This window comes from Somniosus microcephalus, chromosome 20, assembly GCF_052327205.1.
Source record: "Somniosus microcephalus isolate GS21.2 chromosome 20, FLI_Smic_1.0, whole genome shotgun sequence".
Taxonomy (NCBI): Eukaryota; Metazoa; Chordata; class Chondrichthyes; order Squaliformes; family Somniosidae; genus Somniosus; species Somniosus microcephalus.
The window spans coordinates 59295176-59321575 of record NC_141006.1 but is presented as its reverse complement, the minus strand read 5'-3'; the positions used below and the strand labels follow the sequence as shown (position 1 = coordinate 59321575).

General features: G+C 45.6%; 1 protein-coding gene across 1 annotated transcript; it reads left to right on the top strand.

Annotated features, from left to right (window-relative positions):
• LOC147103317 (taste receptor type 1 member 1-like) lies at window positions 1–26181 on the top strand. Its single transcript, XM_085963187.1, has 7 exons — window positions 1–178; window positions 781–925; window positions 5284–5581; window positions 6170–6964; window positions 10402–10614; window positions 11430–11550; window positions 25253–26181. Exons 1-7 carry the CDS (start codon window positions 1–3, stop codon window positions 26179–26181), a joined length of 2679 nt encoding a protein of 892 aa, XP_085819313.1.
• Window positions 26182–26400: the final 219 nt, after the last annotated feature.

Here is a 26400-nt window from a genome sequence, read left to right as displayed (position 1 = left end):
ATGAAGAAGCCCATTCTAGCCTACAGCAGGAGCCAGGATGACAAGTGGCAGATAACATTAACATCCCATAAGTGCCAGCTAACGAACATCATGAACAAGGGACAGCTCATTCATCTCTTGATCATCAATTACACCACCATCACTGAGTCCCCTACTATCAACAACCTATTGCTCAGAAGTTTAACTGGATCAGCCATATCAGCACCATTGCTACAATAATTGGGCAGAGGCCTGGTACTCGGTGGCTTACCTCCTGACCTCTCAAAATCCTCTCTACCATCTGCATGGCTCAAATCAGGAATGTGATGGAACACTTAGCACTCCCCTGGATGGGAGCAGCTGAAAAAGCTCAACACCATCCAGAATGGAGCAGTTTGCTTGATCGGTGCCCTTTGCCAGAACACAGATACCAGGAAATTTAAATTCAGTTCTTCTCATCACAACTCAGGATAAATTAACTCTTTCAAGTGAAGAAGGCTTCACTCACCTCAAGTATTGATTTTATCCAACCACTGAAACATGGAGATTTGGCCATATCATTTTCATTCAAAGTTGTGCATTACGATACACAAACATCCTCACATTAAATCTATGCAAATTGAGTTCTCTTAGGTAAATACTCTTGTGTGTTTGTATTTTCATACTAAGCTGACGTTGGGATAGGTACAAAACCCCTGGTGTCATTAGTCAGAGTATCTGGGCGGCTTGCACTGGCAGTATGTTTCTTAACATTAATGATGTTCCACCTTGTGTTACTTGCGATGTGCTTTTCTGCACAAGGCTACGTCTTCGCTAATGGACGGGAGGCAGAAAGTTGCCGGATGCAACTTAAGCAGCCTGGGGACTACATCATTGGAGGATTTTTCCAGATTCATGTTGAATTGGACCACAATCACTCAAAGCTAGAGGTCCCCACGTGTAAAAGGTAAGGAGCAATAAGATGTTCAGAGTTAGCGGACACACAAAAAAAAAAGAATTATAACATAAATACAAAGCTTGTAGGTTATCAGCAGAAAAACGTGGAGATAGTTACCCCAGTCAGGGCAAGAATTCAACATTTTAGAAGAGATACGTAAAATGGAAAAGGCGGAGGGGTAGCCCTGATAATAAAGGATGGGATAAAGACAGTAGAAAGAAAGGATCTCAGCTCCGAAAATCAAGAAGTAGAATCCATTTGGGTGGAGCTAAGAAACAGCAAGGGGCAGAAAACATTGGTGGGAGTTGTTTATAGGCCCCCAAATAGTAGTTATAATGTAGGGCAGAGTATAAATCAGGAAATTAGAGGTGCATGTAACAAGGATAATACAGTGATCATGGGGGACTTTAATCTACATATAGACTGGGCAAACCAAATTTGCAGTAATAGTGTGGAGGAGGAATTCATGGAATGTACGCAAGATAGTTTTCTAGATCAGTATGTTGAGGAACCAACTAGGGAACAGGTTATTTTAGATCTAGTATTGTGCAATGAGCAAGGGTTAGTTAATAACCTTGTAGTAAAGGGGCCTTTAGGGAAGAGTGACCATAATATGATAGAATGTTATATTGACTTTGAAAGTTATTTAGTTAAATCCGAAACTAGGGTCTTAAATCTAAACAAAGCAAATTACGTAGGTATGAGGGGCGAGTTGGCTAAGGTAGATTGAGAAACTACATTAAATGGTATGACGGTAGACAAGCAATGGCTAGCATTTAAAGAATGAATACCTAATTTACAACAAATATACATTCCTTTAAGGCACAAAAACCCCACAGGAAAAGTGGTCCAACCGTGGCTAACAAGAGAAGTTAAAGATAGTGTTAGATCAAAGGAAGAGGCTTATAATCTTGCCAAAAAGAGCAGTAAACCTGAGGATTGGGAGGATTTTAGAATTCAGCAAAGGAGGACCAAGAAATTGATAAAGGAAGGGAAAATAGAATATGAGAGTAAATTAGCGAGAGACATAAAAACAGATTGTAAAAGCTTCCATAGGTATGTAAAAAGGAAAAGATTAGCAAAAATAAATGTGGGTCCCTTACAGGCTGAGACAGGAGAAATTATAATGGGGAATAAGGAAATGGCAGAGAAATTAAACAAATACTTTGTGTCTGTCTTCATGGAAGATGACACAAAAAACTTCCTGGAAATAGTGGAGAACCAAGGGTCTAACGAGAATGAGGAATTGAAAGAAATTAGTATTGGTAAAAAAAAGTACTGGAGAAATTAATGGGACTGAAAGCCAATAAATCCACTGGACCTGATGGCCTACATCCTAGGGTTTTGAAAAAGGTGACTATAAAGATAGTGGATGCATTGGTTGTCATTTTCCAAAATTCCATTGATTCTAGAATGGTTCCCGCAGATTGGAAGGTAGCAAATGTAACCCCACTATTTAAGAAAGGAGGGAGAGAGAAAACGAGGAACTACAGACCAGATAGCCTGACATCAGTAGTAGGGAAAATGCTAGAATCTATTATTAAGGACGTGGTAACTTAGAAAATAATAATAGGATTGGGCAGAGTCAACACGGATTTATGAAAAGGAAATCATGTTTGACAAATCTGTTAAGAGTTTTTTGAGGTTGTAACTAGCAGAATTGATAAGGGGGAACCAGTGGATGTGGTGTATTTGGATTTTCAGAAGGCATTCGATAAGATGCCACACAAGAGGTTATTAAACAAAATTATGGCTCATGGTATTGGGGGTAATATACTAGCATGGATTGAGGATTGGTTAATGGACAGAAAACAGAGAGTAGAAATAAACGGGTCAACCTGCCAATCTGAAAATGACCCGTTTATTCCTACTCTCTGTTTTCTGTCCTTTCATAAATCCGTGTTGATCTTATTGAATGGTGGAGCAGGCTCGAAGGGCCAAATGGCCTACTCCTGCTCCTATTTCTTATGTTCTTATGTTCTTATTTCTTGTATTGATCCCAGCACTAAAGGAATGATTTCTGTGTAATTGTGCATCATTTTCACATGTTAAGGAGGTCTCTTCACTTACCTTTCTCACACACCTTGACAGGATAGAAGAAAAAGGTTGTCACCTCTAGCCTCCTATTTTCATCAGGCTCAGCTGTGGCTCAGTGGTAGCATTCTTTCCACTAAGTCATGAAGGTAGTGGGTTCATAGCCCCACTCCATAGACTTGAGCACAAAAGTTTGGCTGACACTCAGTGCTGCACTGTCCTTCAGTTGAGATGTTAAATCTCGGCCCCACCTGACCTCTCAGGTGGATATAAAAGATCCGATTGCACTATTTTTCTCTGAAGAAGAGCATGGAAGTTCTCTCTGGTCCTGGCCAATAATTATCTCTCAATTAAACATCATTAAAACAAATTATTTGGTCATTATCATATTGCTGTTTATGGGACCTTTCTGTGTGCAAAATTGGCTGCCACGTTACAATAGTGACTACACTTCAAAAGTACATCATTGACGGTAAAGCGCTTTGGGACATACTGAGGACATGAAAGGTGCTATATAAATGCAAATTCTTTCTTTCTATGTCACAGTTTTTCCCATGTGCATGTGTGTTTGCCTCTCCCCATTGCAATCTTCCCTTTAAGTCTCTCTATTTTATCCCTACTGCTATGGTCATTGCACCTTTGAACTTGCATCTCTAGTTCCATCTCCTACATTCCTCCTCCTCCTTGCATCTTGAATGTGTTGAAATTCAGACTAATTTCACAGACTCCAACTCAATCTTTCACTAGAGATTCAAAACGATGGAACTTCTTACCTCCCTCAATCTTTCAATCCTCGTATGATCTGCATAGAGTCCAAACTTAGCACCATCTATTCTCTACTCTCTTGGTTTACCTAATTTCTTTTACTCCTTTTAGCCTTGCTGCCATCCCTCATTATTGCCTTGACCCTTCACTACCTCAATTTAAAAAAAATCCCCAGCACTCCCTGGCTACAGGTGTGGTGCCGGAGGGCTGGAGGACTGCTAACGTTGTACCATTGTTTAAAAAGGGAGAATGGGATAGACTGAATAATTACAGGCCAGTCAGTCTAACCTGGTGGGCAAATTATTGGAAAAAATTCTGAGGGACAGTATTAATCGTCATTTAGAAAGGCACGGATTAATCAAGGGCAGTCAATTTGTTAAGGGAAGGTCGTGTCTGACTAACTTGATTGAATTTTTTGAGCAGGTAACAAGGAGGGTTGACGAGGGTAGCGCGTTTGGTGTAGTTTACATGGATTTTAGCAAGGCTTTTGACAAGGTCCCACATGGCAGACTGGTCAGAAAAGTAAAAGCCCATGGGATCCAAGGGAAAGTGGAAAGTTGGATCCAAAATTGGCTCAGCGGCAGGAAGCAAAGGGTAATGGTCGACGGGTGGTTTTGTGACTGGAAGGCTGTTTCCAGTGGGGTTCTGCAGGGCTCAGTACTGGGTCCCTTGCTTTTTGTGGTATATAGCAATGATTTAGGCTTCAATGTAGGGGGCATGATTAAGAAGTTTGCAGATGGCACAAAAATTGGCCGTGTGGTTGATAGTGAGGAAGAAAGCTGTAGACAGCAGGAAAATCTCAATGGACTGGTCAGGTGGACAGAAAAGTGACAAATGAAATTCAATACGAAAAAGAGTGAGGTACTGCATTTGGGGAGGGCTGACAAGGCAAGGGAATACACAATAAATGGTAGGATACTGAGAAGGGTAGAGGAATAGAGAGACCTTGGAGTGCATGTCCACAGATCCCTGGGGTTGTTTTCTTTGGAACAGAGGAGGCTGAGGGGAGACTTAATTGAAGTGTATAAAATTATGAGGGACCTAGATAGAATGGATTGGAAGGACCTATTTCCCTAAGCAGAGAGGTCAATAACCAACGGGCATAGATTTAAAGTCATTGGTAGATGGATTAGAGGTGAGTTGAGAAGAACTTTTTTCACCCAGAGGGTTGTGTGGATCTGGAACTCACTGCCTGAAAGGGTGGTAGAGGCAGAAGCCCTCATCACATTTAAAAGGTATTTGGATATGTACTTGAAGTGCCTTAACCTACAAGGCTATGGATCAAGAACTGGAAAGTGGGATGAGACTGGATAGCTATTTTTCGGCCGGCACAGACACGATGGGCCGAATGGCCTCCTTCTGTGCGTAACTTTCTATGATTCTATGATTCGATTAAAAGACTGATGTCAGGTTAGGTATCCATCATTCCTACATTCACCTTTACAATGAACCTCTCACTAGGAGTTGGGCGATGTTTAAAGAATTTGTCTTTTTTATTTTCATCTCCAGCTTAAAACATTCATGACAATATTTGAAAATAAACACCTTTCTTTTAAATATCTCATTAGGTTTTCAGAGCATGGATATATACATTTTCAAACCATGAGGTTTGCCGTTGAGGAGATAAACAACTCAAGCTCCCTTCTGCCGAATGTCACCCTGGGGTATGAGATATTTGATGACTGTGAAACCTCCATTGATATCCAAGGAGCATTTTATTTTGTGTCGAGACCTCCTGAGAAAGTTGTTGAACTAGCCCAGTATGAGCACAGATACCAGACTGTAGTTAAAGCTGTGATCGGTCCAGTGAAATCAGATGCTGCTATCATCACAGCAAACATTCTCAGTTTGTTCGATGTTCCTCAGGTAATGTTTCACCAATTATTTTCTTGTTTTTTTTCTTCCTCTCCTTTCAACAACAACTTGTATTTATATAGCGCCTTTAATGTAGTAAAACGTCCCAAGGTGCTTCACAGGATTTGACATTGAGCCACATAAGGAGACATTAGGACAGGTGACCAAAAGCTTTCTCAAAGAGGTAGGTTTTATGGAGCGTTGTAAGGGACGAGGAGAGAGAGGTAGAGAGGTGGGAGGGAATTCCAAAGCTTAGGGCCTAGGCAGCTGAAGGCTTGGCCGCCAATGGTGGAGTGAAGGAAATCAGGAATGCACAAGAGGCCAGAATTGGAGGAGCGCAGAGATCTGGGGGGGGGGGTTGTAGGGAAGGAGGAGGTTACAGAAACAAGGAGGGGGCGAGGCCATGGAGGGATTTGAAAACAAGGATGAGAATTTTTAAATCGAGGAGTTGCTGGGGAGCCAATGTAGGTCAGGGAGCACAGGAGTGATAGGTGAACGGGACTTGGTTCGAGTCAGGATATGGGCAGCAAAGTTACTTGTGTTAAAATTACTGGATGGTGAATTTGATATAGAATGAGTGTCTGCATCCTTCAATTACAGATCAGCTTCGCAGCCTCCAGTGAGGAACTGAGCGACAAGACCCAATTTCCAAACTTTATGCGAACAATGCCAAATGATGAAAGCCAGATTGAAGCGATCGTTCTATTGATCCAGAAGTTTTGGTGGAATTGGATCACAGTCGTCGGGAGCGACAACGACTACGGAGAGAACGGAAAAGTCCAAGTGATTTCAAGCGCCACTGCGGCGGGCATCTGTGTGGCCTCTGATGGCACAATCCCGGCGCAAGTGTCGGAGTCAAAGCAGAAAATCATCAACATCATTAACAACATCATCGCCAAAAGGGTCAATGTTATCGTTGTCTTTGCTGATGGCAGGAACGCAGTACAACTCTTCCGGGTGGTGGTGGCCATGAACATCACTGGCAAAGTGTGGATTTTAAGTGAAGCCGTGTCTGTCAAGAGAATACTTTCAGACATCCCCAACATTAAGGGAATTGGCACTGTCTTAGGGATTGCAGCCAAGCAGGGCAACATGCCAGGATTCGAGGAGTTTGTATTAAGGGATATCGCTGCTTGGAACCCGAATGTCCATCAAAGGGCAAAATACTCCGATCTTCAGGAGGAAAGGCGAGACAGCCCAGATGATAACTGCATGGCCAACTTCAATGAGTACGTCCCGTGCTCTCCTGAGGGTGTTAGGTCACTATTGCACCATTCGGAATGGCGTGTCGAGTTTAACGTGTACTCTGCTGTGTACGCTGTAGCCCAGGGGTTACATCAGCTACTTCAGTGTGATTCCGGAGAGTGCAAGAAGGAAGGCGTCTATCCGTGGCAGGTTAGGAAAGTTCCAAATGCAACCTTTGATCTAGACAATATTCTTCGAAAGCATTGGGGTAGATCTGGACTTTATGCGATAGTGTAAAACGGTTGATAGCGAGTCGGCAGCCCGTTTTACATCTCTTCCCATTTTTATTTCCATTGATTTCAATACTTCCATTCCAATTATTAAACATTGGCAATGGCGATTTAATGCTGATTCTATGTGGAACTTTTCTTGAATCTTACTTTTCAATTTCCCCCCAAACAATTTGCTCCTTGTCTCCTGAAAGGCTTGTCCCGGAAACATCTATGCTGGGGTACAGTTCCAACATCTGCCCTCTGGTACCTTACCCAAGTGGGCATTCTTTGTGTGTTAGACCAGAACCAAACACCCCCCCCCCCCAATCGGAGATTCAGGTCCCATGCGTGCCCAACTCTTCTTTCCAAGAATCAGTAACTTTGCATAATTAACGTTCGTGTAGATGTCATTCAACACGATTTCCTCTGGTAGGGGAGTCCAGAACATCCTTCAAACCATAACCTTAAAATGAGAGCCAGGCCGTTCAGGGGTGATGTCAGGAAGCACTTCTTCACACAAAGGGTAGTGGAAATCTGGAATTCTCCCCCCCAAAAAACTGGTGAGGCTGGGGTGGGAGGGGGCAATTGAAATTTTCAAAACAGTGATTGATAGATTTTTGTCCGGCAAGGACATCAAGGGATATGGAACCAAGGGGTCTAAATGGAGCTGAGATACAGATCAACCCTGATCTGATTGAATGGTGGAACAGGCTCGAGGGGCTGAATGGCCTGTTCCTATGTTCGTAACCCAGAGTACTTCAGCACTTTTGTCCCTTTAGCTGCTTTAGTTCTGCTCCCTTACACTTTTGGGTTTTAAGGTGATGTCCAATCGTGTCATTAGAACTCACTAGCTCTTGCTTGGCTGACATTAATTCGCAGGAAGTGTGGCAGATGTCCCATTTACACACCGAAGCAAGAGCAGTTCTAAGGAATTTCCCGACAGCTAGGTCCAGTATCCTCCTCCCTGGCAACCTCCTCGCACCCCTGAGGGGATACCCCTCCCCCCACCACCCCAGATTAGGAGCATCCGGCCCAGACCAATCAGTGTCAGCAGGCAGTCCCTCCATGGAGGAAAGGCACAGGCAAGCTCAACTAAAAAGGGGGAAAATTCAGTACCTTAGCGCCTCTCATTAGTGCCAGCAGATGGTGCTAATGGGGCGCTGATGCAGTAGTGCCGGGGTGAGGCGAATCCAGCGACGCACAGCAAATCCAGCCCCCCTCCCCCATCACACCGCCGGTACGAGGTGCCGCCGATGACTTCAACACCAGGCAGGTTGTGACGTCAGTGAGCATGCAATGCTCACTGGCTGCCCGATCTGGAAAATTCATTGTTGCCAATTACCTTAGCGCCACGACTAGACAGCGACAGGGAGAGCTGGTGTGCAGCTCCTGGAAGCTGGCTCCAGTGACGTTATTTAAAGACATCAGCATTAATCACTCCCAGCTGTCAAGGCAGGTTAGCTTCAGTGGTTTGTTGTCAGTTTCCCCCAGTAGAACAGTTTCTATGAGTAATTTCAAACTTCCTTTGTATCAGCAGTCTTCTGGCAACTACAAAGTAGCTACATTTATTGGTCAAAGATTCAAACTGCTACACTTGGCAACATTAATGGGGGCTGTACTGGCACCTCACCCTCCAGGATCTATGGCGGAGGGAGCGTAGACAGCGAGAAATCCGGGAACATGTGCACAGATGGATGAGGATGGACATCAGGGCTCACACCAGGAGGCTTCACCCTCTAAGGGTATTCCGACAGCACTTCTCCTACCTTCAGTTAAGTGAGGAGCAGTGTATTTGATGGCTCCACATCACCAAGGTGGTGGTCACAGAACTCTGCCACCTCCTCCAAACAGACCTCCAGCATCACACCAGGATGACTTAAACCCCAGATCCCTTTTGCTCACCACATGCCCATCATACCATCCCTGTGTCATGCCATATCACAGTGTCCTCCTGGGCGCAAAGGTGAAATGAGAGAGACCACAAATTTATGCATAAACACATCGCACATATCACATTCATTCTAATAATTAATGGCCCTTGTGCCTGCCATAGTTGAATAGTTGTCATTGTATGCAAGCTGTGGTGTGATGTGAGTGTTGGTAGGTAGAGATTGTTGGTGTGTGAATGCTGGGGGTGTGTTGCTGTGTGCTAATTGCTGTGTTTCCTACATTACTACAGTTCAAAAAAGTATTTAATTGGCTATAAAGCACTTTGGGACGTCCTGAGGTCATGAAAGGTGCTATCAAGTCTATGGGCTAGAAATTCATTATAGCCCAGGAATGGGCGATATCATTAGAAAAGTCTGAGAATTAGTTCCAGGCGCTAATGCTTTAGACTGCACGCAAAATTCATTCTCACTGCTCAAAGAAATGATTGGAGCGCTAATTCAAGTCTTAAAGGCCTCGCTCAGTGGCGTTACACTTAAAGGGTGGACCAATATCGGGTGCAGTCTAATCGCAACTCAATATTGCCATAGGCTTTTCCCAGTACTTAAAGGGGAGGTTCATTGATGCTGCAGCACCTCATTCTCAGCATTGCTGGCTGTGCAGCTGCCTCAGCAAGGAGAAGCACAAAAGGAGAAGAGCCGGAGGACTGAAGGAGGTGTGCTCATGGCAGATCCACCTCAGTCGGGTGGTCTGGGTGAGTGAATGCTTCAACAAATGTTACATACCACCATCTGTACCACAAGCTTCACACACTGTCCAAAGCACCACAACCCCAGCATTCACACACCAACAAACAGCAATGATTAGATAATCTGTTCAGTGATGTTAGTTGAGGGACAAATATTAGCCAGGACACTGGGAAAAACTCCCCTGTCCTTCTTCAAAATAGTGGCAGGGGATCTTTTATGTCCACCTGAGAGGGAAGATAGGACCTCAGTTTAACGTCTCATCCAAAAGATTATACCTCCGACAGTTCAGTGCTCCCTCAGTACTGCACTGGAGTGTCAGCCTAGATTTTGTGCTTAGATTTCTGGAGTGGGACTTGAACCCACAACTTTCTGACTCAAAGAGTGCTACCCACTGAGCCACGGTTGATATCTGGCCCTCTCCTGATGTCCAAATTCATGCACTTTCCAACAGGGCCCACTGGCTAGCAATCGAGAATGGGAACGCTGAATTCTTTTTCCAACCTCCCTAGCCCAGGGGTGCTGAGATCAATTGGAACACCCTCTCGAGAACAGCTAACCCAGCAGAGACCATGGATTCAGCATGGCATCCTCCTGGTCCATGTAGCAGCCCATGAACTACATGACCGTTAGGGTGTACTTAAGCTAACGGTGTACTTAGGTGAGTTCCAGTGACATGAATGCCTTTCAGCGCAGTTGCTTAAAGACCTTTCGGTGATCCTATCTTTGTCTTTTCTTTCAGCTTCTTAAGACTTTGAAAAGAGTCAATTTTTCTCTTAATGACGTGCCAGTTTACTTTGATGAAAATGGCAACCCTCCGACAGGATATGACATCATTCATTGGGATTGGCAGAATGAAATTGTTTCCTTCAAAGTGGTTGGGTCATACAAGCCTAACCCAAGACAACTTCAAATTGATTACTCCTTGATCAAATGGCATTCACAAGAAGGCAAGGTAACTTACCTGAATTCTCATTCAATATTGAGACGTGTCTTTGTTTTAAATAATATTTCCTCTCCCATTTCCTTCCCTTCTCCTGAAGACTTTTGCTGGGGAATGATTTCAGAGGCATCTCCGACCCTCAAGGATCTTCTCAAGTAACCATTCTTCACGAGTCAGCCTAGACAATGAGATTATTTGATCACGAAGAGATTAGAGCCAAGCCTGATACTGTCCTCACCCATGCACTTTTCCGCAATGAGCCTTCAGGAGGAAGAAGCCTTGGTTGATTATTGTCCCCCTCCCAAGCCCACAGGTACTGAGACCTATTGTTGCAACCCAACAGCTACCTCAGTTGGGGTCATAGAAACATAGAAACATAGAAGATAGGAGCAGGAGTAGGCCATTCGGCCCTTCGAGCCTGCTCCGCCATTCAACGAGATCATGGCTGATCATCCAAACCCTAGCACCCGGTCCCTACACCGACAGCCATCCCACCCAAGCCCTATCCCCGTAACCCCATAACCCCACGTATTTAATCCCCCCTAACACTAAGGGCCAATTTTAATCATGGCCAATCAACCTAACCCACACATCTTTGGACTGTGGGAGGAAACCGGAGCACCCGGAGGAAACCCACGCAAACACGGGGAGAATGTGCAAACTCAACATAGAGCAGGAATGGGACCAGGGACCTTCTTGTCCCATATGGTGCTGTCCCTACCAACCGACCCTTTGGGAAAGCTGATATCTCCTTCAAGAGTAAATATTCTCCTACATAAAGAAAGGATTTTTAAAGTTTATAATTATTATTTTCTTGTCCCAAACAGATTCCTACTTCAAACTGTTCCAGCGAATGTGAACCCGGTCAGATAAAAATTACTGTTGGTTTCCAACCGTGTTGCTTTATATGCAAGGACTGCGTTGAAGGAACTGTCCAGAATGAAAGTGGTTTGTATAAAGCAGTCTCTGCCAAGGTAGCTTCTGTCATAAAGGGCTCATGGGAGGGGGCAAGCAATAGGAGGATCATTTCGTGCTGCTCTGTATCAATGACACACATTTTTCTTTCCAATTTGCCTGAAGGACAAATTCCCAATCTCGGCCAGTCCTTCTGGGAAATGCAGTGAGTAGAAGGAAGGAAGAATGGGAGACCCATTTACACACTCATCATTGACTAGTTTACACAATTTGTCAGCAAATTCCCTGTGAAGTGTCTGGCACCAATTCAAAAATTACAGAATCATAGAAATTACAGCAGAGAACGAGGCCATTCAGTCCATCATGCCTGTGCTAAAACTAGTTCATCAACTGGAGCTATCTGCTGCAATCCCATTTCCCTTCCCTCTTCTGTATCCTTTTCAAATACTTCTCCAATTTTCTTCAGATACATCTAGCCCCTGTTCCATCCTTGCAAAGTATCTACCTACTAAAATCATCAGGGAAATTCCCTAATAATGGAAGTTGAGTGGAAACATATTATTTAATATTGTCTAACCCACCTTTGTCACTTCCAGGCTCTATTTCTCCAACTCTCTCTTCTCGCAGGCTTCCCGATCTCCCCTCTGTACAGATTCCAACTCATCCACAACTCTGCCTCCCACATCCAGTTGCCCCAGACCTGACTGACTCCTCATCTCCAACGTATTAGTTTTAAAATTGCTCCATGACCTTTCTCACTCATTCCTTGTGACCTTATCCAGCTCTCCATCGCAGCTTGCAACACTCCTGCTCTTCTGGGTCTGGAGCCTGGTGCATCCCTTCATTCATTCCATTCCACATTGGTGGCAGAGCCTACATGGTCTTGCACTCTGGAACTCTCTTCCTAAATCCTCCACCCAGTTTCTTCGCTCTCCATCTTCTAAATACTCCTCAAAGAAAAACAGAACCACAAGGGTAATAATCTCTGGATTACTACCTGAGCCACGAGCAAATTTGGCTAGGGTAAATAAAATCAGAGAGTTAAATGCGTGGCTCAAAGACTGGTGTGGGAGAAATGGGTTTTGCTTCTTGGGACACTGGCACCAGTACTGGGACAGGAGAGAGCAGTTCCGTTGGGACGGACTTCACTTGGCCAGTGCTGGGACTAGAATCCTGGTGAATCGAATAACTAGGGCTGTAGAGAGGGCTTTAAACTAATTAGTGGGGGGGAGGTTTAAAGAGAGCAAAAAATAAAAACGTCAGCGGAGAAGGCAATAGAGCAAGGTAGCAGTGGGGGAATTAAAAACCAGAGCATGTCAGGAAGGGACAGAATGTATAAAGATAAAGGTAAAGTAGTAAAGGGGGTAAAAGCAGGAATAAATTGTCACAAAACATATTTAAAAGTTCTTTATCTGAATGCACGCAGCATTCGTAACAAAATAGATGAGTTGACGGTACAAATAACTACACATGGGTATGATCTGGTGGCCATTACAGAAACATGGCTGCAAGGTGACCATGACTGGGAACTAAACATCCAGGGGTATTTGACAATTAGGAAGTGTAGTGTATGTACCCGTCTACCTTTAAGAGAACTATTGTATGTAACCGTTCACCTTTAAGAGAACTATTTTAGGTGTGGCACTACTTTGTTTGGCTTCTGTATACGGTAATACCGACAGTGACCACACCAGTATATAAGTGTTGTGCCAGGAGTTATTGGGCAGATTCGCCCTGACCTTCGAATAGTAAAGTCCTGTTTAAGTTACTCTTGGAGTCTGTGTATTAATTAACTAAACAACCCACAGACTTTACAGTGGCGACGAGTCCGATCGTACCCTGCGGCAACAATAATTCCGAAGCAGTTAACGAGCGTCGAGAAGAGGCAACCGCCCTCGTCATTCTGCTGGGAGAAAACTCGAGTCTGCAGAGCTGGAAAGGAGGAAGAATTCAGAGACAAAGACTTCCATCAGCAACAGGCACTGACTGTCCCTTCTGCCACGGTGAGGAGTGAGCCGATCAGCACGAGAAGCAAGGCGGCCACGGTGACTGTGAGTAAGGGAAAAGTAAAAAGAATAACCGGAGGATAAGGGCGGTGCACTCGACCACGGTTGAGGGGGAAAGGAGCCGGACAGAAGTCGGGCCCAGAGGCGCTGAGACTGGGGCAGTGTGGAGCAAGGAAGCCGCGGTACAGACAGGCTGGGGACGCAACGGCGTCGTGAGACAGCTAGACCGCGACTGGCGAAAAAGGCCGGGCAGCGACCGAAGCCACGAAGCGCTGCGACCGGGAGCGTAGGCGCGGGAAGATATAAAAACTCAGCCGCAGCCGGGGAGGAAAGCACCGGACTGCGAGACGGCTGGGAGAGGCGTTTGGGAGCCGAGCGAGCGGGAGAGGCAGAGCCGACCAAGGGAGACTGCGCGAGAGCCAGTCCAGCGGCTGAAACTGTTCTCCGTCAACGGGGTGTACCCAGCGCCGGTAGAGCCGAGAGAGCGGGAGAGAGACCGAGCCCGAGCAAGGGGAACTGTGCGAGAGCCAGCCCAGCGGCTGAACCTGTTTGCCGTCAACGGGGTGTACCCAGCGCCAGTTGCCTTGCCGAGAAAAAGGGAAAGCACTGAAGCTGACGCGCAGGCTGTGAATCTGAAAGCCAGCGGCCGTCGCCTGTGGGGGAAAGTGTACCCCTCCCGCTAGGGAAGAAACGCGGGAAGCCACCATTAGGCGGGGAAGAAGACAGAAGCAGGGAACCGCCATTGAAGTGGGCGGGGAGAGAAGATAAGCGCGGGAAACCGCCATTTTCGCGGGAAAACCGCCATCTTAGAAAAAAAAAAATAAGTTAAAGAAATAATTCGGGGTGTTATCAGAAAGAGAGGAAGATGCCTAAGTGTGGTAACATCAACGATTTTAATGCCGAGGTAGAAGACTGGGCCACGTACGTGGAACGCATCGAGATCTATTGTGAGGCCAATAAAATAGAAGAAGATGACAAAGCTATAACCTTGCTAAACTCGATGGGCGCGAAGACATACGGGCTCTTGAAGCATCTACTATCACCAGCTAAACCGGCGGATCAGACTTTCGATGATATTGTGGCTGTTCTGAAGGATCACTTGAACCCCACACCGTTGATGTTGGCGGAACGATTCAAATTCTATGCGAGAACGCAACGGAAAGACGAAAGCAACGCAGAATACTTGGTCAAACTGCGTAGACTAGCGAAATACTGCCAGTTTGGAGGGAATCTGACAGAGGCATTGCGAGACAAGTTCGTGTGCGGGTTGGCAAAGGAAGGAACGCAAAAGCGACTACTCGAAGAGAACGACCTTACACTTGACAGGGCTGTCCTTATTGCAGCATTGCACGAAGCCGCAGCGAAGGGAACTGCGGAAATGCAGCTAAAGACAGCGGCACTAAGTGTGGATCAAATTACCTCGACAACAACAAAATGCTATCGTTGTGGGAAGACAACACACGACCAGAACCAATGCTGGTTTAAGAACCAGGAATGTAGGAAATGTGGCAAACTGGGTCACATAGCTAAGGTATGCCGGTCAGGGAAGAAGACCAACAACCAAAGGACCAACAACCAAAGGAAGCCATCACAGGAAAAGTACAACAAGGTACACAAGGTGGCTGAGAAGAGTTCAGACGAACAGAATTCAGACTCAGACCCAAACGGCCAGGAGCTGGGTAGTCTGAGAATTCACAATGTGAGTAAGGAAGCTGACCTACAAACAATCTGGGTCATGCTAAAAATAGCTGGAATCCAAGTGAAAATGGAGTTGGACACTGGATCAGCTCTATCAGTCATAAATCGAAGGGATTACCACCGGCTATTCTCACATATACCCTTAAGAGATACCAAGTTCGTATTGCAGACATACACGGGGCATAAAGTATACCCCATGGGAAAGATAAGAGTCAAAGTGAGAGATAGGGGTAAAGAACACCCAAGAATGAACTTATACGTACTACATGAGGGAGGACCACCACTTCTAGGATGGGAGTGGATCAAGAAAATAGACATGGAATGGCACTATCTAAAAGCCATAACAAGTGAGGACTCGGTGCAGACAATCAGCTCAGATTCTGAAACGGATGACGATAAGACCAACCCAAATATGAAAGACAAGGCTGAAATGGACTTGCCGACGATGGTTGGAAAAACGAAGGCATGCATAAAGGCTTATGCTCCAGAGAAGAACAAAGTTTCAGAACAGAACTCCACCGAACAACGACAACCTAGTTCGACAGAAAATTCTGAGCCTGTTCAAGTTACGGACATATCCATGACGGAAGAACACCGAGCTCGGACTCAAACTTATTTCAAATTACGACAACAATTAGAACAATTGAGTTACCGTCTCATACAAGAGATGAAAACAATGAAAAAGTTCTATGACACCGAATGGGAGAATCTCGAAAGACAACAGAAGCAGCTAGCTCAAGCAGAGAGCGACCATAGAGCCATCGTGACCAATTACCGATCACATCTCCCTTATGCTGTTCAGGAGTTAGAATATTTGCAGGAAGAAGCAAATGAAGAGGAATCTTCAGGAAGCCAGGATTTTATTCCAGTTCTTCTCTACGACTCCTTACAAGCAGAGTGTGAGAAGTTGAAAGAACAGTATGAACAGGCCCAGGCTACAATTCTGGAAGGGGTTAACTCGGCAACCTCCGAAAAGCTAGTTTCAGTGGAAGCATATGAGCAACTGAAGGTTGAACATGAGCAAGAAGTCCAAAGGCTGCAGGAAATTCTTGATGAGCTCAAGGCCAAGACAGACTCATCGGTAGAAGTTCCATCCATAGATGAGAAATTAGAGGTGAAAGACATGGCAGAACATGAAAGACAAGATGTACAAGAACTCATAAAAATATTAAAGGAAACCCAAGACAAATATGGGGCGGCAATGACCGAGATTCAACAACTTGAAGAACAGATTCAACTGGGAATCCGTTCAGTGGAAGAAAAGGGAACTGTAAGAAACACAGAGACTGTAAGAATGGCCTCTGAACATGAGCTAGAGAGCATCAAGGCACAACTTCTCCGAGCGCTGGAAGCCAAAGTACAAGAGGAAAAGAAGGTGAAAGCATTGGAGGAAAAGGTGGATGAAATGGAGAAGACTCTGAACCACAGTGTTCCCGTGGAAGAGTTAACGGTCAGCCAACTCCTTCATATGCTGAAGGACAAGACTCTACAATGGGAACAATCTGAACACGAGCTTCAATCTTCAAAGGGAAGGAGTTCGGAGCTCTCAAAAGTTATGGAAATAGCTGAGGTTGCAACACAGATTTTACAGGGATGCCAAAAGTACGCTGAATCACGTCAATGTAAACAGCAGAATGTTGAAACAGCTGCTCCAGTAGAAGGATTGAATAGCCTGATCAATCAATCCCCGAGGGAAGGGGAAGTATTGAAATCACAAACGAAGTCATTAGTGAAGGATTTGCAGGAAACCCAGGAAGAGCGGGATGAATATGAACGCATGAAGAAGTCTCTTCAGGAAAGATGTCTAGGGAGGGAACAACAGTCGGCTAACGTCCAGTTGGGTACGGAAGAAGTAGCAGGCCCTCTCGCTAGACTAGCTCAGGACGACACCGAATATTACCATGACCTGTTGAGTGACACGGAATATTACGATGACTTGGTCTGCCCAGCTTGTGATGAAAACTCCCAAAGTGCAGAAATCAGGATGAAGCACTTAAAGTCTAAGGAACATAGGGAGATGGTGGCGCTACAGCTGGCAGCGGATAAGGGAGCCCCGAGAGTCTCCAAGAAGCAGAAAAGAAAAAGACGAAGCAGAAGACGATAACCATCTAAATCATTATCACTTCTATCAGATCATGCACGTGGGCCCACGAAGGGGCCAAATCAGTTGGAAAGTAGGAAAAATTACCAAGGCTGTCCAGCTGTTTGTAAAAGTCAGCACTGCTGGTTCGGCAGGACGGAAGTTCAAGCTGTTAAGCCAAGGGAAAGACTATTGGATGAGTCACGCTAGAAATGTGAACCGGCTACACCACAGAGATGTTGTTCGGACCGAGTCAAGACCAGAGACTGAATCTATGAACTGTTCCCGCAGAGACTGAATCTGTGAACTGTTTCCCGCAGAGACTATATCTGTGAATTGTTTTACATGAAGTTGATTATATGTTATGTTTAATGGGGAATAAGTATGTTGTAAGCTAAAAAGGGAGGATTGTAGTGTATGTACCCGTCTACCTTTAAGAGAACTATTGTATGTAACCGTTCACCTTTAAGAGAACTATTTTAGGTGTGGCACTACTTTGTTTGGCTTCTGTATACGGTAATACCGATGGTGACCACACCAGTATATAAGTGTTGTGCCAGGAGTTATTGGGCAGATTCGCCCTGACCTTCGAATAGTAAAGTCCTGTTTAAGTTACTCTTGGAGTCTGTGTATTAATTAACTAAACAACCCACAGACTTTACAGGAAGGACAGACAGGAAGGAAAGGGAGGTGGGGTGGCTATGTTAATAAAGGATGGAATCACTGCAATAGTGAGAAATGATATTGGGTCAAAGGATCAGGATAGTGAAACAGTTTGGGTGGAGATAAGGAATAATAAGGGGAAAAAGTCACTAGTGGGCGTAGTCTATAGGCCTCCTAACAGTTGCAACTCTGTTGGTCGGAGTATAAATCAGGAAATAGTTGGGGCTTGTAATAAGGGAACAGCTATAATCATGGGGGATTTTAGCTTTCATATTGACTGGACAAATCAAATTGGGCAGGGCAGCCTTGAGGAAGAGTTCATAGAGTACATTAGGGATGGGTTCCTTGAGCAGTATGTAACTGAACCAACCAGGGGGCAGGCAATCTTAGATCTGGTCCTGTGTAATGAGACAGGATTAATAAAAAATGTCCTAGTAAAGGATCCCCTTGGAATGAGTGACCATAACATGGTTGAATTCCAAATTCAGTTGGAGGGTGAGAGAGTTGGATCTCAAACCAGCGTACTAAGCTTAAATAAAGGAGACTATGAAGGTATGAGAGCAGAGTTGACTAAAGTGGACTGGGAAAATAGATTAAAGTGTAAGACGGTACATGAGCAGTGGTGTACATTCAAGGAGATATTTCACAACTTTCAAGAAAAATATATTCCAGTGAGGAAAAAGGGGCGTAAAAGAAAAGACAGCCATCCATGGCTAAGTAAAGTAATTGATGGGCCTTCAATAACCACAAAACTAGAAGTTATAGACTTAAACAAGTTGGCTTTTAATCACTAAGATCAGAGCTAACATCTCAACACGCCGACTGGTTCACAGGAATGAGTCATACAGATCCTGGGATCTTTATGTAAGAGAAGTCAGGGGCGGAGCCAAGAGCCAAGACCTGGAACCTCCCAGGTTAGTCGGGAAAGAGGAAGTAAAACTACACACAGTGGGGGAGGGTAATATAAATGAGTGCAAAACGAATACAGGATCAAGACAAACAGATTTCATTACATTCACCCCTTCTATAGATTTAGTCCATCGGGGTGATGTTTCTTAAAAGTTGGTATAAGTGAGTCTGTCAGGAAGTTTTGCAGTTCTCAGTGATCGGCGCAAAGCCGGTTGGGGTGCCTCTAGGGGAGTGGATTCTGGTTCCTCCGCTGTCCGGGCCTCCGCAGTGTCTTCCAGGTTATCTGCAGTGTCCTCCAGGTTAAAGTTGGGTATTGATACCTCTGGGCGTCCTGTCTCTTTGTAGTGTAGGTCTTCATCGGGTAGTCTCCCATCGTTCTCTCTGCTCCCCGAGGGAGCGAGGTCTTTTATGGAAACAGTGTCCTCTCGCCCGTCAGAGTATTCGATATAGGCGTACTGAGGGTTTGCATGGAGGAGCTGTACCTTTTCCACAAGGGGGTCCGTTTTATGGCCTCTCGTGTGCTTCCACAATAGTACTGTCCCCGGAGACGTCAGCCACACGGGTAGAGATATGCCCGAGGTGGATTTCCGGGGGAAAACGAACATCTTTTCATGAGGGGTAGCGTTAGTGGCAGTACATAACAGAGACCTTATGGAGTGGAGCACGTCTGGGAGGACTTCCTGCCAGCGGGAGGTCGGAAGGCCTTTTGACTTTAAGTGACAGCCTTCCAAACAGTAGCATTCTCCCTTTCCACTTGCCCATTACCCCGGGGGTTGTAGCTAGTGGTTCTGCTAGTGGCTATCCCCTTCGAGAGCAAGAACTGGCGCAGCTCGTCACTCATGAATGACGTCCCCCTATCGCTGTGTATGTAGTTCGGCATGCCAAACATGCAGAATAGATTACAGAGACACTTGATGACCGTGGCACTGGTCATGTCTGGGCAGGGAATGGTGAAGGGGAAGTGGGAATATTCATCAATGATATTGAGGAAGTATACGTTACGGTCGGCAGAGGGAAGGGGTCCCTTGAAGTCCAGACTTAGGCGCTCGAATGGCCGTGTGGCTTTGATAAGGTGTGCACGGTCAGGCCTGTAGAAACGAGGCTTGCATTCTGCACAGATGCGGCAGGCTCTGGTCATTGCCCTGACCTCCTCGATGGAGTGGGGCAGATTGCGGGACTTTATAAAATGGTATAGTCGGGTGACCCCTGGGTGACAGAGGTCGTTGTGGAGACCCTGTAATTTGTCCGTATGAATGCTGGCACACATTCCCCGCGATAGGGCGTCTGGGGGTTCATTAAGGGCTCCCGGCCTGTACATAATATCATAGTCGAACGTGGATAGTTCGATCCTCCACCTGAGTATTTTGTCATTCTTGATTTTCCCCCTTTGTTTGTTATTAAACATGAAAGCCACCGACCGCTGGTCGGTGAGCAGGGTGAAACGTTTGCCGGCTAGGTAGTGTCTCCAGTGCCGCACTGCCTCCACTATAGCCTGTGCCTCCTTCTCGACAGAAGAGTGCCTGATTTCAGGTCCCTGAAGGGTTCGGGAGAAGAAGGCCACAGGTCTCCCAGCCTGATTGAGGGTCGCAGCTAAGGCAAAGTCTGACGCATCGCTTTCGACTTGAAAGGGAATACATTCGTCCACTGCACACACTGCAGCCCTTTCAATGTCCTGTTTAATACTGGTGAAAGCCTCCCGAGCTTCAGCTGATAGTGGGAAGGACCTCGATTTAATGAGGGGTCGGGCCTTATCAGAGTAATTGGGCACCCATTGGGCATAATACGAAAAAAATCCCAGGCACCTTTTTAAAGCTTTGGGATTGTGTGGCAGGGGCAGTTCCTTTAGGGGGCGTAATCGGTCAGGGTCCGGTCCAATTACCCCATCTTCCACCACACAGCCGAGGATACAGAGACGGGTTGTGTTGAAGACACATTTGTCTTCGTTGTAGGTTAGATTCAGCTTTAGGGCAGTTTTTAAAAATCTCGCAAGATTTAGATCCTGGTCTTGCTGGTTGTGCCCGCAGATAGTGACATTGTCCAGATAGGGGTAGGTAGCTTGTCGTTTATTCTCGTCAACCATGCGGTCCATCTCACGTTGGAAGACCGAGACCCCATTTGTTACCCCGAAGGGCACTCTGAGAAAATGGTAGAGGCGCCCGTTCGCCTCGAAGGCGGTGTATGGGCGGTCCTCCGTTCTAATGGGGAGCTGGTGATACGCGGATTTGAGGTCGATAGTCGAGAAGACTCGGTATTGCGCAATCTGGTTGACCATTTCTGATATGCGGGGTAAAGGGTAGGCGTCCAGCTGGGTATAAATATTAACAGTCTGGCTGTAGTCAATTACCATCCGTTTCTTTTCGCTATTTTTAACTATGACTACTTGGGCACGCCACGGGCTGGTACTGCATTCAATAATGCCTTCCCGCAGGAGTCTGTCCACTTCCGCCTTGATAAAGTGTCTGTCTTCCAGACTGTACCGTCTACTTTTGGTCGCTATGGGCCTACAGTTCGGAGCGAGATTAGCGAATAAAGAGGGCGGGCTGATTTTTAAGGTTGATAGGCCACAGACTGTGAGTGGCGGCTGGGACCCGCCATATGCTAGCGTGACACTTTCGTGGTGGCACTGGAAGTCCAGGCCCAAGATTACATTAACACAGAGTTCTGGCATCACGAGGAGTTTAAAATCCTTGTAGTCCGTGCCTTTTACAGTCAGTGTTACCACACAGTAGCCCAAAATGTCCGAAGTATGGGGCTTAGCAGCCATAGCAATTCTGCTCCGTGTAGGGGTTACCGTTAATGAGTGCCACCATACCAGGCTAGGGTGGATAAAACTCTTGGTACTCCCACAGTCAATTAAACATTTCGTTAAATTCCCATTTACCTGTATGTCCATCATGGATTTTGTCAACGGGTGTGGCCTGGATTGATCCATCGTGATCGAAGCCACTGTTGGGCCCTGGGCAGCCGTTGAGTTGGGAAAAGATGGCGGATCCCAAGATGGCGGCCCGCACAGCACGCACGAGGCGGTGACGGAGTTGGAAATCGGATTCCCCCTGCAGACTTCGCTAAAATGCCCCTTTTTCTTACATTTGAAGCATGTAGCGTCCTTCGCTGGGCATCGTTGTCTGGGGTGCTTGGCCTGGCCACAGAAGTAGCATTTCGGGCCTTGAGACATTGCCGCTGTAGTAGGACTCCTGGGTGAACTTCTGTGTGGGGACTCTGGCGGCGTAGAGCTGGTCTGAGACCTGGATGGGGAAGATGGCTGATTCCAAGATGGCGGCCCCCTCGGCACGCACGAGGCGGTGAGGGCTGCATGGCCAGAAGAATAAGAGTCAGAGTTTCTCTGGGCCACGTCCAGCGATCGCGCAGTGGCCACTGCCTTTTTTAAGTCCAGGACCTCCTTCTCCAGCAGTCTCTGCCAGATATAATTCGATTTGAGGCCCGTGATGAAGGAATCGCGGATCAATTCGTCAGAGTACGCGTTGGCCATCATGGCCTTGCAGTTACAGTCCCGGACCAGGTCCTTTAGGCCCTGTAAGAAATCGTCCATTGATTCCTCTGGTCGCTGCCTGCGTGTAGCCAGCAGATGTCTGGCGTACACTTCGTTTACCGGCCTCTGGTATTGGGCCTTCAGGATAGTGATGGCCTCTGTGTAAGAGGTGGCGTCCCGGATGAACGAATAAATCCGATGACTTACGCGAGTAGTCAGTAGACTCAGTTTATCTACCTCGCTAGCGGATGAGGCCCCCGCGAAGAGTTCGAAGCATTTGAGCCAGTGTACAAATTGATTTGATGCTTCAGCAGAATGTGGATCCAAGTCCAGACGCTCTGGTTTTAGGAGTCGATCCATCCTAGTATTCTTTAGTGATTAAAATTGATGGGCCTTCAATAACCACAAAACTAGAAGTTATAGACTTGAACAAGTTGGCTTTTAATCACTAAGACCAGAGCTAACATCTCAACACGCCGACTGGTTCACAGGAATGAGTCATACAGATCCTGGGATCTTTATGTAAGTGAAGTCAGGGGCGGAGCCAAGAGCCAAGACCTGGAACCTCCCAGGTTAGTCGGGAAAGAGGAAGTGAAACTATACACAGTGGGGGAGGGTAATATACATGAGTGCAAAACGAATACAGGATCAAGACAAACAGATTTCATTACAGTAATAAGGGATAGTATCCGACTGAAAACAAGGGCATATAAAGTAGCCAAATCTAGTGGGAAGATAGAAGATTGGGAAGCATTTAAAAGCCAGCAAAGAATAACTAAAAGATTAATTAAGAAAGGGAAGATAGATTATGAAAGTAAACTAGCAAAAAATATAAAAACAGATAGCAAGAGTTTCTACAGTTATATAAAAAGAAAAAGGTTGGCTAAAGTGAATGTTGATCCCTTAGAGGACGAGACCGGGAAATTAGTGGTGGGGAACATGGAGATGGCAAAAACGCTGAACAAATATTTTGTATCAGTCTTTACAGTAGAGGACACTAAAAATATCCCAACACTGGACAAACAGGGGGCTATGGGGGGGGGGGAGCTAAACACGATTAAAATCACTGAGGAGGTGGTACTCGGTAAGATAATGGGACTAAAGACGGATAAATCCCCTGGACCTGATGGCTTACATCCTAGGGTCTTGAGAGAAGTAGCGGTAGGGATTATGGATGCATTGGTGGTAATTTTCCAAAACTCCCTGGATTCAGGAAAGGTCCCAGCAGATTGGAAAACTGCAAATGTAACACCCTTATTTAAAAAGGGAGGCAGACAAAAGGCTGGAAACTATAGACCAGTTAGCCTAACATCTGTGGTTGGTAAAATATTGGAGTCCATTATTAAGGAAGCAGTAACAGGACATTTGGATAAGCATAATTTAATCGGACAGAGTCAGCATGGTTTTACGAAGGGGAAGTCATGTTTGACAAATTTGCTCAAATTCTTTGAGGACGTAACAAACAGGGTGGAAAAAGGGGAACCAGTGGATGTGGTGTATTTGGACTTCCAAAAGGCATTTGACAAGGTGCCACACAAAAGATTACTGCACAAGATAAAAAATCACGGGATTGGGGGCAATATACTGGCATGAGTGGAAGATTGGCTATCTAACAGAAAACAGAGAGTTGGGATAAATGGTTCATTCTCGAGTTGGCAATCAATGACTAGTGGTGTTCCGCAGGGGTCAGTGCTGGGACCCCAACTCTTTACAACCTATATTAACGATTTAGAGGAAGGGACCGAGTGCAACATATCCAAGTTTGCCGACGATACAAAGATGGGAGGGAAAGCAGTGAGTGAGGAGGACATAAAAAACCTGCAAAAGGACATAGACAGGCTAAGTGAGTGGGCAGAAATTTGGCAGATGGAATATAATGTTGGAAAGTGTGAGGTTATGCACTTTGGCAGAAAAAATCAAAGAGCAAGTTATTATCTAAATGGAGAGAAACTGCAAAGTGCTACAGTACAAAGGGATCTGGGGGTCCTGGTGCATGAAACACAGAAGGTTAGTATGCAGGTACAGCAGGTGATCAGGAAGGCCAATGGAATCTTGGCTTTTATTGCAAGGGGGATGGAGTATAAAAGCAGGGAAGTCTTGCTTCAGTTATATAGGGTACTGGTGAGGCCACACCAGGAATACTGCGTACAGTTTTGGTTTCCATATTTAAGAAAAGATAAACTTGCGCTCGAGGCAGTTCAGAGAAGGTTCACTCGGTTGATTCCGGAGATGAGGGGGTTGACTTATGAGGAAAGGTTGAGTAGGTTGGGCCTCTACTCATTGGAATTCAGAAGAATGAGAGGCAATCTTATTGAAACATATAAGATTGTGAGGGGGCTTGATTGGGTGGATGCGGTGAGAATGTTTCCACTGATGGGTGAGACTAGAACTAGGGAGCATAATCTTAGAATAAGGGACTGCCCTTTCAAAACTGAGATGAGGAGAAACTTCTTCACTCAGAGGGTAGTAAATCTATGGAATTTGCTACCTCAGAGAGCTGTGGAAGCTGCGACATTAAATAAATTTAAAACGGAGATAGACAGTTTCCTAGCTGATAAGGGAATTAGGGGTTACGGGGAGCGGGCAGGGAAGTGGACGTGAGTCTAGGTTCGGATCAGCCATGATCCTATTGAATGGTGGAGCAGGCCCGAGGGGCCTTATGGCCTACTCCTGCTCCTACTTCTTATGTTCTTATGTAAAAATCCCTCTGTAATCTAACTGATGATCACCTCCCCTAACTCTTCTTTCCATCCCTGCTTGATGTAAAGCAACTTGGGTATGTTTCGCTATGTTAAAGGTCCTATATAAGTGTGAGTTCTTGTAATCAAGGCAATGGAAAAGATCAAGCCAACCCCTTATTCCCAAGGGTATTTTTGTTTTCTCTTACAGAGTGCGTACCGTGCGACCTACACCAGTGGTCACCCTCAAAGAGCACTGCTTGCCGTAACAGATCTGTAGTGTATCTGAGGTGGGATGAGAGCGTTTCGATAGTGTTAGCCTTGATAACGGGAATTGGACTCCTGCTGAAAGTGTTGATCAGCACCATCTTTGCCATTTATCTCGACACTCCCGTCGTCAAGGCTGCAGGAGGGAAGCTGTGTTTTGTCCTTTTGTTGGCATTAGCCAGTAGCTGCAGTAGCGTGTACTCCTTCATTGGGGAGCCAAATACTGGGATCTGTTTCGCCAGGAAGCTAATATTTATCATCAGCTACACGACTTGCCTGACATGTGTGTTGGTGAGATCCTTTCAGCTTGTGGTCATATTCAAAATGGCCACCAAGTTGCCTAAGGCTTACGATTATTGGGTTAAATACAATGGGCAGTATGTTTTTGTGTTTATAAACACTGTGATTGAGCTCTCTGTATCCTGTATATGGATATTCTCTGAGGATCCAGTTTTCGAAAGGAACTATGATATTTCCAAAACTGAAGTATTTCTGATGTGTGGTTCTGGAAATCCCCTTTTCTCTATCCTGTCTGTCATTGGACTTACTTCTCTCAGCTTGCTTTGCTTTGTGTTTGCCTACCTGGGTAAAGATCTGCCCAAAAACTACAACGAGGCTAAATATATAGCCTTCAGCATGGCGTTGGTGTTGATTTCTTGGATCTTCCTGATCTTGGTATTTCTGTCCAGTTCTCACAGTTACATACCTGCTGTCGAAGCAGCTGTCATCCTTGTAAATTCATACTCCATCACTGCGGGATACTTCTTTCCAAAATGCTACATCATTCTCTTTAAACCACAGCGGAACACCACCGCATTTTTCCAAACGTGCATCCAGGAATACACCAGGAACAGAGATGCTCAGCAACCATAGCATTTATTAACACAGGCCAAAACTGTGGTGCTCTTCACATCATCTTTCTTTTCCTGCCAGTCTTCTCCTGAAGGCTCTGGTTCATGCTGGGATTGCTAACAAACAACAACAACAACAACTTGCATTTATGCAGCGCCTTTGACGCAGTAAAACACCCCAAGGCACTTCACAGGAGCGTAACCAAACAAAATTTGACACCGAGCCACATGAGGAGCTATG